Here is a 13,637-nt window from a genome sequence, read left to right on the forward strand (position 1 = left end):
TGTTGCAAAATTTCAATTATTTTCCAAAGTTTTTCGCAATTCAATGATTTTCAATATTTATTTTCATAAAATTTAACAAAAAATTTAATTATTGAAAAACCTTTTTTGTTACAATTTTACGAAAACATTCAATTATTTTTATAAATAAATCAAATTTCATTTTGGAATTCAATTATTTTTATCGTTGAATCTAAATTATTTTTAAAACAATTTTGAATAAATTCCTCAAAAACTGCAATTATTCTTAAAAAATTTATTCAAACTTGACGAAAGAATTCAATTTTAAGAAACATTCAATTATTATTCAATAAAATAATGAAATTCGTTGCAATAATTCAATTATTTTTCATAAAAATAACTTTTAATTCGTCGCAGAAAATCAATTATTTTCAAAAATTTTTAAGTAATTTTGCAAAGAATATTCAGTTATCTTGATAAAAAGCAGTATTATTAAAAAAAAATCAATTATTTTAAGGAATTTTCAAAAAAATTCATTTCCAAAATTCAATTTTGATTAAATATTAAAATTTATTACAAGAATCCAATTCTTTTGAAAAGTAACAAAATACTTTGCAAAAATTAAATTATTTTCAAAATTTTTCAAATATTTTCTCGTCAAGAATTAAGTTATTTTTATAAACAGGTTGTGAAATTGTTTTTAAGAATTTAATTATTTTCAAAAATTTCAATAAAATTCTGGCCCGTGTGGAAAATGAAAATTGGTCCTAGCCAGGTCCTACCTATTTTGCCCTGTTAATAGCTTGGTCCTAGGTTGGCAGTGTAGGTTGGACCAACAATGGGTGGTGATGCGATTCTAGTCTGGTCCTAACTTGGGAGCCTAGTTAGGACCAGTTTATGGGTCCATTTTAGGACCTAGAAAGGACCATCTCAGACAGTATTTTCTATTTCATTATAATTTTAATTAGTTAATAATATTTGTTAAAGAAATAACCTAAATTATTAATAATAAGTATTAGTTTTAATTAATTATTATTTTTTTCAATTAAGTGATGACCAAAAGCGAATTCATAAATAATGTTAGTATATGTAGAGATTAATATATATTCCTCTAATATATACATTAAAAATTATAAAAAAAATTAGAAACTTGTTAATTAAATTATTTTACAGTATATATAATCATTAAATTGCTTACTTATACGAATACAACGCAGAAAAATCGGAATAAACGCATACCTAAGAAGTAAATAAAATCTAACGCACGCGGGAATCGAACCTACGACCTACGGACTACGAGACTAACGCCCTAACCACTATGCTAATGAAACTAGTTGAGATCAAAATTTTTATTGTCAGTGACTTGTGAACTTGCTTTTGATGATTCAATATAGTAATTATTGACACTAATACACGATAATAAATAAAAAAATAGTTTAACAACAACAATAATAATAAAATAATATCAAAATATAAAAATTCAAAAATTAATATTTTTATATTATATCAAGAAAAAAAATATCTGTACATTTTCGTTAAAAACAGGTTTTTCATTGTTCTCAATCATTTTCAACATTAATTTCTTGGTCTAAAAAAAATATTCGTCTTTTGGACTTGGAAATTTTTCCTAATTAATTAAGCGGGTGATCCACTTTTTAAAAAAATGTAAAAAAAAATTATGTTAAAAACACGTTTTTCATTATTCTAAATCATTTTAAGCATTAATTTTTTGTTGCAAAAAATTTTTTAGACTTGGACTTAGAAATTTTTACTAATGAAACTAGGAAGCCCAGGTAGGTCCTGGGTTGGACCTGGGTGGGTCAGCCCACATTCGAATTGCAATATCTCTTAGTGTTTAGCACCAACTTAAACGAAACTGAAAATCAGCGAACGAAATTAGAAATATATTTTACTAATGATAATTATATTGCAGTCTGTATCTGTTTAAATAAATAAATAAATTTTGCTGTTATATTAACTTTTGTAACAAATTACTTAAAAATTTGCAGTTTCTATCTAACTTCGCGATTATTACACTTGAGTAGTGAAATATGAAGATAATTTATAATTTTAACAATTCAGCATTTGTTTAAACAAAAAATGGTTGTTATTTATTAATTCTTAAGACAATAAAGCGTCTAGACACTTGTAGTCTTTTAAAATTTTGCAATTAACTAATCTGAGTATTTACTTATTGCAAAATTAGAAAAAACTGCTAGTTTCTAGGTTGATTGTGTAAAAAGTTAGTAAATAACAATTATTTGTTTAAACAACTGCTGAATTAATAAATTAATAAATTAACTTTATTTTATAGTATTTGTATAATTTTCTGATTTATGTCAAACAATAAATTGTTTAAACAAATATGATTATAAATTAATTTTATAAATATTAATTGAGAATATTTATCAATTTTTACATGTTTTTCATGTATCAATTTTGACACTTCATTTTCCTAAAAATTTTTCTAAGTCATAACTGGATCTCCTAGCTAGTACCAAGTTAGGACCAGCCTAGGATATATAAAAAGGGGTTGCCAAGTTAGGTCCAAGCTAGGGCCAATAATCATTTTAGGCATAGCATGGTGATTTCTACACGGGGGGATAAATTTCAATCATTTAAACAAAATTTAATAAACTTCTTCGCGTGAATTAAATTATTATTTAAATTCTTCCGAGGAATTAAATTATTCTTAAAAAATTTTTATAAAATTCTTCAAAAAGTTTTCAATTATTATTTTCAAAAATTGTTATAAAATTCTTTAATATAATAAATTTCAGTATAATTCTAATTAGATTTCCCTGAAAAAATAATAATTATCCAAAGTATTGTTACTAAAATTCTTCGTAAAATTTAAATTGTAAGAAATATTCAATATTATTGAATAAATTATTGATTTTTTTTATTTAAATATTTGATGTCGCGTAGAATTTTCTAATAAAAAAAAAAAATTATTTTAAAATGAATTTCGATTAAAATTTTAAATAATAATTTAATATTAAAAGCATGTTTTTCATGTATTTTTAGAAATAATTGAATTTTTGAAAAGGTTTCAAATTCAAATCTTTGGAAATCAAAATTTTTCCTACTTTTAACTATAATAATTTGATTTAAAGAAGAATTTCTGTTAAACATTTTAAATATAATTTTAAATGAAATTGAAATGAAAATAATTTCGAAGAAGTTAAATAAATGTGTTAGCAGTATTCGCAATCATTTTTAAGAGTGATGCCAGAATATTCATCTTTAGGGTCAGGGAAAATGTCAAAATTCTGTCTGAAAATTAGGGAAAAATAAAGTTAAATTTTTCTGGCAATTTTGCATATTTAAAAATCAGTTTAGTAGATGTAAAACGAAAAATGAAACATTCCGCATGATATGTACACTTTACTTTATTACACGCAGTGAAAATAAATAACAGTCAAACAATGTACAGATATTTTTTATCTTCTATTGTTTAAAAATCATCGTGATTAAAAAATATCTACACCTACAGATCAGAGAAAGAGTTTCCAGAACGATTCCTATACAATATTAAAAGAAAACACCTAATATATAGAAGATGAAAAGAAAAGCAAATTTTAACTGTGTTTACAAACATAAAACTTGAGTTCAAAGAAGAAGAGATTAATTAAAAGTTTTAATTGTTTTTAAAATGGGATAAGTGCGTATTAATTACTGTACTGTTATTGTTACATGTTTACCTCAAATCAGAAAAGTGTGCCATGTTAGATTTTTTAATTTTTATTTATATGAAATTGATAATTTTGTTTATCAATTCTTTTTTGGTTGCAAAAAACATTTGCAAAAATATTGTTTTGCAAATGTTTTGTGACCAAAAAATAATTGATAATTCTTTCAAAAATTTAATTAATGATGTGAAAGGTGTTGATTCTTTAAAAATATCATTTATTTTCAAAAGTAAAGAATATAGTAATCAACTGTCGCATGAGACAATTTTAAGTGTGACACTAATTGAAATAACTATATATATTCTGCCGCATTCGGAGCAATTCATTGAAATTAGCCTCTCAATTTCTAAAATGTCTATTTTTAATATTTTTCAAAAATTTAATGTGTTTTTTCCTTTTATGTGCGGCGCAAAGTTATAATCATTTCCTGTATAATTATAAGTAAACATTGCCTTGACCATAGGCTTTTCTGTATGGCAGGTGAAATTGGAACGCACAACTAACTGGACTAGATGTATATATATACGTAGAGCAAAAGGGAGTATAGAAAAAAGTTGAACTAGAATCAGCGGTCATTAGCATATTAAATTGTCGTTATAGAGCCGAGCAATATTTGCAAAGATTGATGATTGTAACGGCCTTTAATATTGGCAGTCGTCCTCGAATATTCATGTTTACACGCCTCCACTTAAGATTGTTAGACGAGTCGAGGAATACGTTCTTTGATCGTGTTGGATACAGAATTAATCTGTACGATCTAGATGACGCGAGATAATCTCGTACTTTATAGGCACTGAAATTTCTTTACGAGCAAACTGTATATACATACATATATATATATATGCGTAACTACAGTTGCTGATTCCGCAAAATTAGAGATATTTTTCGAATCGTTCACAAATATATTAGGAATATCATTTATTATTCATACTTTCTTGTGCGCGCACGTTAAAGTTAGTATTTAAAATTAAAATACTCAAGAGTGATAATCATTTAATACTCACCTTTGCTTTGGTAATACCTTTTAAGGATTTATAATATATATTAAAAATTATCCATTAACAGTTGCGTGTCTTCATCTGATGTGCATACGCAATAGTCTTAATTACTATTATTATATATGCGGCTTGAATGAGGGGAATAAAGTTATAGTCTTGATTAAAATTACACATCTTGACAAGGAGTTATAATTTCCGTGAAAATTATCACAAATTAATTCCATGTTGCAGAGTTTCTTGCTTCTCGACACTTATAACATCCGATGTGGAGTTTCCAAATATTTCACAAGATAAAAAATCGTCTAATGTTTTTGAAGAGTTGTGTATTTTTAATTTTTTAAAAAGTTGACCGCGAACCATGAAGTGAATAATATTAAAAAAAAGCGATTTTAGATATAGAAGGGAAAGTATAATTAAGAAATGAAAAATAGAAAAATTGTATAAAAAAAAAGAATTTAAAACTATTATAATGCTGTTTATGAATATTCATCATCAGTTTCCTACTCTATCGTCATTCATTGTTCATATGGATATATTTAATACTCGATATTATAAAATTATTACTTATTCCGGATATGCAGAGGCCCCCTTTTCCCTTTTTGTCTCCTTATTTCAATTTTATCACCTTTTTCACCTTTTTTGACGATTTGTCACTGTTTTCCCCTTTTTTTTGCTGATTTTTCCTCTTTTTCACCTTTCTCCGAATAATCATTTCTCTCACATTGCAAAATGATCGGGAATTTATTATTACAAACAGCAAATTAAACAATAAAATTTACATAATATGGTGAATTATAAAACAGTAATCATTTTATAAATTATATTTAATTATCAATAAAAAAAATGAACATTAATGAATCAGTAAACGATTATGCTTGAGGTTGGCAAAATTTACATATTGATTAAAAAAATACGTATAAACTGGTATAGTGATAATTGTACATATATTTTACAATCACAAAGTATTCATTAATAATTATCAAAGTTTTATTATTCAGTACAAAGTGACTATGGATTTTGGCATAATTTATCGGAAATGTTATCTGTACATTCCCCATGGCGAAAAATTCCATGGGAGTATCCCCTGGAAATTCCATGAAATTTCCATGGGGATTCCATGAAAATTCTGCAAGTTTTATATTTTAATAATATTTTAACATTTCTATTATAATTAGAGTCTAATAATAAGCTTTGTTGCAATTTCTTTGCTAAACTTGAATGAAATGCGCATTTCGCAAAAAAATAAAAAATTGCAACAATCATTATTAGATTCTGAACATAATACAAATGTTAAAATATTATTAAAATAGAAAAACTTACATAATTTTCTTGACTTTCTCCTGATTCAAAAATTATAAGAATATTATTATAAAACATGAAGATATCGATCACTCCGAGTCGAAGACTCGGAGTGATCGATATCTTCATGTTTTATACTAATTTTCATAAAATTTTACAAAAAAAAATTAAACTATTTACAGAAATTTTAATAAAATCCTTCCAAAGAATTCAATTATTTTCCTGAATAATAAAATTCTGCACATGATTTCAATTGTTTTTAATACAATTTTAAGTAAATTCTTCGAAAAATGTAATTACTTTCAAAAATATTCAAAGTTCAATTATTTTTGAAAATTCATGATATAATGCTTTTAATATTTAATTATTATATGTAAAATTCTAACTGAAATTAACTTTTAAATCAATTTTTATTTTAAAATTCTACGAGAATTCAATTATTCAAATTGAAAAATAAATAATTTATATATTGAATAATTCAATGTTTCTTAATATTGAATTCTCATGAAAAATTTTATCAACAAATTTTTTAAATACTTAAATTCTTTCGACGAATTTTAATAAAATTTTTTAAAAATAATTACATTTTCCAAGAAAAAATTTGTTACTTTTAAAAATAAAATTGAATTCTTGAGCGATGAATATTGTTATTTATGAAAATAATTGAATTTTGTAAACAATTTTATTAAAATGCCTCTAAATAATTGAATTTTCAAGAATAATTTTGTTATTTATCTTTAATAATTAAATTCTTTTGAGAAGAATTATTTGTGTAAATAATTAAATTCTTGGGAAGAATTTTATTAAAATCTAAATGAATATTTGAATTATTTCAGAAAAATTTAATTAAAATTGTATTAAAAATAGTTGATTCCTTTCGAAAAATTTTATTAAAATATTTGAAAATAATTTAATTCCTGTGAAAAATTCTAATATTTTTGTAAATAATTGAATTATTCCAAAGAATTTAAAAACACATTATTTAAATAATTGATCTTTTCAACGAATTTAAATTAAATTTTTAAGAATAATTACATGTTTTGAGCAATTTCTATTAATTTGCATTAAAAATAATTGAAATCCTATAATGAATTTTATTATTTAGAAAAAGAATTGAACAGTTGGAAAGAATTTTATTAAAATTTCCAAAAATAATTAAAATCCAGAGAAGAATTTTATTATATTTATGCAAATAATTGAATTATTGCTAAAAATTTTATTAAAATGCCTCAAAATAATTGAATTTTTTTGAAAAATGTTGTTATTTTTGAAAATAATTGAATTCCTCGTAAGAATTTTATAAACATTGTTTTAAATAATTAATTTTTTCGAAATATAATAAATATTACCTACGAAAATTTTATTTTAAATAATTGAATTCTTGTGGAGAACTTTATTTGTGAAAATAATTAAATTTTTCAATTAATTATTATATTTATGAAAATAATTGAATTCTTACTGATAATTTTAACAAAAATTTTTTTTAAAAATTGAATTTTTATGAAAAATGTTATTATTATTAGTGTAAGCAATTGAATTACTGTGAAGAATTGTATAAAAATTCCGTAAAATAATTGATTTTTTCGAAATTTTTTTTTGGAAATGCTATTCTATAGAATAGAATTCCTGTTAAATTTTTATTAAGGAGAAAAGGGGACCAAGTGATGCCTGTAAAGATTTGAAAATGTTGAAAATTAAAATAAAACAAAGCTGACTAATAAATAATTATCCATAGGAATTCAAACAGTTTTATGGATTACTATTCATCGAAAGATCAATTAATTCGACATTAAGTGATTGGTTAATTGGACATTAAGTGTCCACAATTTTCATAATAGTATGTAATAATTATCTTTGCAAATTGCAAAACATTTTAGTAATGTAATAAAATGCAATTGATTTCCACTATATGCTTCGAACAACACACTAGATAAGAAATTCATGATTGATTTATAGTTTCTAATAGAAAATAAAAATAAACACGAGTGAAGCATCCTAATTTTCTAAACAATACATATTCACTGAAAATTATATGGTCGTCAAAACATTTTATATTTCTACTGTTAGTCAATTTTTCTTTTTCTTTTTTTTATTTAACAATTTAAAGTAAATATTTTCCATATGGTAAATATGTGATTTTAATAAACACATGTAACAGAAAATATTGTGCTTATTTGTACTTTTTGAAAACATTTGCTCAGTTATTGAAAAAGAGAAATAATGTATATAATTATTGAAAAATAGTTGTATTTATAGTGACGACAATCATTGATGTATACAGAACTATTTGTTTACTTTTTTCGATTTCTATTTGTTTTTTTTTTCAAGTGACTTTTGAAAAAGATTTTAGACAATAAATTTTTAAAGTGAGTTTAACTAATTGAAGATTTGAAACCAATTGAAGATGTAAATGTATAAAAAAGTTTCTCGGTTTTTTTTTTAAATATAGGTTTGAGAAGTCATATTGTTTGAAAGTTTAGAATATGCTCATCAAATTCAATTTCTGGAATGTGAAATAAATTATAAGTTTCTTATCTGAAAAATGAAGGGAATAAACATGTCTTTGTAATGGAATGGAGGAAATGTAAAGCGAGAGAGAAACTCTTGGGGGGGAAAAAAAGTATCTAGAAAGGCAGTTCGCGCCTCGACGCTGCAAAAACTTTTCTACCAGATATTTATCATGTTCCCTTCTCGCAAGGGCCTTTTTTCAGGCTTGTTTTTACGCGAATTCACGAAACTTTTTTTGTCGGCATCCTTCGCGCGTTCGTTCGTTCATTTCCCCTTCACGCCCTCAAGAGATTCTGTGCGCTTGAAACGAGCTGACATAACTCTTGAGGCGTTATCTCGACGATATTTCTGTCTACTACGGCAAGTTTATCTTCTGTGTTGGATCACACTCTTCTAGAGAAAAGCGAATGTTTTGGGTCTTCAAAATGGCCTCAGTTGGTCATCTCTGCAAATTTCAATCTAGTGTCTTGTAAATATTTTGAAAAATTATTGCAACTTTGAAAACACAAGAGTTGCACTTTTTGAAAATGAAAATAAATATCTTGCTCCCGAAAAACGAGCCACGTCGAAAAATTCCATGGACCCTTCTCCATGGAATTTCCGTGGAGTTTCCATGGAAATTCTACAAGTTTTTTATTTTAAAAATATTTAAACATTTGTCATAGGTCAGGAAAATCAGGGAAAAGTTAAGGATTTTTATTAAAGTACTGGAAAAAATTTAATTTATAAGAAGTTATACAAATGATTGCAAAAATGACACGTCAAAATTTCAATTATCTTCAAAAATAATAAAATTCTTCTTCAAAATTCAATTATTTGAAAAATTTTAATAAAATTCTGGTCAAAATTTCAATTATTTACAAAAATTTTCCTTAATTCAATCATTTTCAATATCTACTATTTTATAATAAAATTTATCAAAAGATTTCAATTATTTAAAAAAAGTGTTGATAAAATTTAAAGCAAACATTACATTATTTTCAAAAATAATAAAATTTTTTACCGAGATATTCAATTATTTTCATAAATAATAAAACTCATTATAGAATTTCAATTATTTTTAATACAATTTTAATCGAATTCCTCGAAAAATGTAATAATTCTTAAAAATTTTATTAAAATTAGTCGAAAAAATTGAATTATTTAAAAATTTGTTGATAAAATTCTTTATGAGGATTCACTTGAAGAACATTTATTTATTCAATAAATTATTTATTTGCATTTTATTTGTATTTAAAATTTTAAATAATTGAATTCTCGTTGAATTTTCTACTAAAAATAAATTGATTAAAAAATGAATTTCAGTTAGAATTTTATATAATAATTGAATATTCAAAGCATTATAGCATGAATTGTCAAAAATAATTGAATTTTGATTATTTTCAAAAATAACAACATTTTTTAAAAAAAATTCAATTCTTTTTAAACATTTAAAAAAAAATTTTAGCAAAAATTCAATTATTTGCATAAATAATAAAACTCTTCTCAAGAATTTAATTATTTTTGGAAATTTTAATAAAATTCTTTGCAACTGTTCAATTCTTTTTCTAAATAATAAAATTCATTGTAGGATTTCAATTATTTTTAATGCAAATTTACAGAAATTGATCAAAAAAAATTGCTCTTAAAAATTTCATTTAAATTCGTTGAAAAAATCAATTATTTAAAAAAATGTGTTTTTAAATTCTTTGGAATAATTCAATTATTTACAAAAATATTAAAATTTTTCACAGGAATTCAATTATTTTCAATAAATATTTTAATAAAATTGTTCGAAAGGAATCAATTATTTTTAATATAATTTTAATTAAATTTTTTTTGAAATAATTCAATTATTCATTTAGATTTTAATAAAATTCTTCCCAAGAATTCAATTATTTACAAAAATAATTCCTCGAAAGAATTCAATTATGTCAAAAAATAACAAAATTATTCACGAAAATTCAATTATTTAGAGGCATTAATTGTTTACAAAATTCAATTATTTTCATAAATAACAATATTCATCGCTCAAGAATTCAATTTTATTTTTAGAGAGTAATAAATTTTTTCTTGGAAAATGTAATTATTTTAAAAATTTTTTACTAAAATACGTCGAAAGAATTTAATTATTTAAAAATTTGTTTGATAACATTTTTTATGAGAATTCAATATTAAGAAACATTGAATTATTCAATATATAAATTATTTATTTTTCTATTTAAATAATTAAATTCTTTTAGAATTTTATAATAAAAATTGATTCAAATGTAAATTTCAGTTAAAATTTTACATAATAATTGAATATTAAAAGCATTATAGCATGAATTTTGAATATATTTTTGAAAATAATTACATTTTTCGAAGAATTTACTTAAAATTGTATTAAAAATAATTGAAATCTTGTGAAGAATTTTATAATTCATGGAAAATAATTGAATTCATGTAAAGATTTTCTATTACATTATTTTTTAAATAATTTAAGTCCTGTAAAGAATTTTATTATTTATAAAAATAGTTCAATTCTTGCAACGAATTTTTATTAAATTTTTTTTTAAATAATTGAAATCCTGTAAAGAATTCTATTATTTATGAAAATAATTGAATTCTTCCAACGCATTTTATTACATTTTTTTTTATAATTGAATTCATTTAAGAAATTTTATTGAAATAGTAGATTTTGAAAATATTTCGAATTTCAGCGAAGAATTTCATTATTTGTGAAATTTTATTGAATTCTTGCAAAAAATTTATGAAAATAATTAAATTTTTTGAGGAATTTATTTTTAAAATTGTAATAAAAATAATTGAAATCCTATAAAAAATTTTATTATTTATGAAAATAATTGAATTCATGTGAAAAATTTTATTACTTGTAAAAATAATTGAATTCTTTGGAAGGATTTTATTAAAATTTCTGTAAATAGTTTAATTTTTTTTTGTAAAATTTTATGAAAATTTAAATTAGTATAAAACATGAAGATATCGATCACTCCGAGTCTTCGACTCGGAGTGATCTATATCTTCATGTTTTATAATAATATTCTTATAATTTTTGAATCAGAAAAGAGTCAAGGAAATTCTGTAAGTTTTTTTGTTTTAATAATATTTTAACATTTGTATTATGTTTCGAATTTAATTATAAGCTTTGTTGCAATTTTTTTGCAAAATGCGAATTTCATTCTAGTTTAGCAAAGTAATTGCAACAAAGCTTATTTATTAGACTCTAATCATAATAGAAATGTTAAAATATTATTAAAATATAAAACTTTAATACCGAAAATCAGCTCTAATTTAGAATCTTTTATTTACAACATGAAGTAAATGAATAGAAATGAAATGAGTAAAACTATGTTTTCTTTTCTGTTTTGCAGGTAGAATGTCAACGAGTGGAGTTGGAAGTGGACCAGTGAGTCAAGTGTGTCGTCCTCACTTTCATAGTTCAGTTCTCCACCCCTGGTTATCCAGTACGGGTGCAGACACATCAAAGCCCTGGGGTTTTCCGTCGAGCGCCGCGTCGACAGGTGGCAGTGGCGAAGAGAAGCCCCAAAGTCCGTTGAATTCCTCCTTACCTCCAAGCTCAGGAAGTCTCTCGAGTCATGGGGGTGCGAGTGGTCATCACCTCTTTTCCTTCCCACCGACGCCGCCAAAGGACGCGACGCCCGACAGCATAACCGCCAGTACGACATCCAGCACGACGAACGGCACCAGCAACAACAACAACAATTCAACGAGCAACAGCAATAACAATTCCCTGAATCTTGGTGGCGGCGGAAGCAGCGAGTATCAAGCAGCTGTCGCGCACGCCGCCGTCATGGGCGCCTTCATGCACCACCAAGACGCCCTCGGAGCAACTTCCGGTGGCTCGTGCGACGTGAAGCCTTCTGTGATGCTGGGCCACCATCACGGCGCACCCTCACCACCCCATCAGCACAACGGCTCGAACGGCGCTTCCGGTCAGGTTAAGCAACGCGAAGGTAATAACCAATCCACCGGAAGCAATGGTCCATCCAGCGTCGGGAATCAGACCACCGCCAGTCAGCAACAGCAGCAGGACTATCAGAGCAATCAGCAGGCACCAAACTCACCCTGTCGGGAATCCTACGCCTCGTCCCATCACACGTCCTCTGCCTCCCAGTACGATCCAACTGCCACCGCTTACAACATGTACCAACACCTTCAATATCCCACCCATCATTCCCACAATCCCCACAATGGGCCATCCTCCATATTTTCGGCGAACCATCATGGCTCCGGTGTTCCCGGCGTCAGTCCCGACTCGAAACTCTTAGGCTCCCACGGGAACACACCCCATTCGCCCAGTTCCCAACAACAGCAGCAGCAAAAGCCGAGGAACAAGTCCAGAACGTCCGCCGGTAAGCGGCACCGCCTTATTTTTATTTCATTTAACTTTTTTTTATTTCTTCTTTTCTTTCTTACTTACTTATTACTTTTCCGTTACACCTTATGGTTTGGTTTCTTTTCTTTTTGTTCATTAACTTGTGTTCACCATTTTCGTTTATATATGCACTGAGGATGTGCGATGTGTTATTGTTGTTTAGTGTGCCTCAGACTTCGGACTCACAAATTCTTTATTAACTTTAATCTCAATTTTGGAGGGAAATTATTTGTCCTAACATGTCCGTTGTTATCGGAGAAAAAATATTTTCGAACCTTAGAAAATATTTCTGAACCTTAAAGAATATTTCCGAACCTTAAAGAATATTTCCGAACTTTAAAAAATATTTCCGATCCTTAAAAAATATTTCCGAACCTTAAAAAATAGTTTCGAATATTAAAGGTTGGAAATAATTCCCCTTTTTTTAAGTAACACGCGATAAAATAATTTGGTTCCCGCGTAAAAAAATGGAATCAAATTCTAGCTATGGCCAAAGAATTTAGCCAAAGTAAAGAATACCACAAATTACTGCGCTATTGATAGCGAACCAAATGGCTAAAATAGTTTAAAACCTTTAAAATTTTAAATTGTTAAAATTCTGACTAAAGTTAAAATCTAATGAAATATTCTCAACGAAAAAATATTTTAAACCCTTCAAAATCTTCAAAATCTAATGAACCAAGGTTAAGGATAAAAATATTTAAAAAACTATAAATTTATATATTTTAACTGTGGTCAAAATCTGGGAAACCATAGTCAGGGCAGCCCTCTCGGATTTTACGATTTTTTTTACAACTATTTTCA

General features: G+C 25.6%; 1 protein-coding gene across 2 annotated transcripts in view; it reads left to right on the plus strand.

Annotated features, from left to right (window-relative positions):
* LOC122502492 (transcription factor GATA-3-like) overlaps nucleotides 1-13,637 on the plus strand; it is a 124,038-nt gene that overhangs the window by 33,191 nt on the left and 77,210 nt on the right. For both annotated transcript variants that reach the window (XM_043612587.1, XM_043612588.1), the window contains exon 3: nucleotides 11,809-12,810. In XM_043612587.1, the coding sequence (XP_043468522.1) occupies nucleotides 11,809-12,810 (1,002 nt within the window). The remainder of the gene's footprint in view (nucleotides 1-11,808; nucleotides 12,811-13,637) is intronic.

Source organism: Leptopilina heterotoma, unplaced genomic scaffold (assembly GCF_015476425.1).
Source record: "Leptopilina heterotoma isolate Lh14 unplaced genomic scaffold, ASM1547642v1 Lhet_232, whole genome shotgun sequence".
In the NCBI taxonomy this organism is placed as follows: Eukaryota; Metazoa; Arthropoda; class Insecta; order Hymenoptera; family Figitidae; genus Leptopilina; species Leptopilina heterotoma.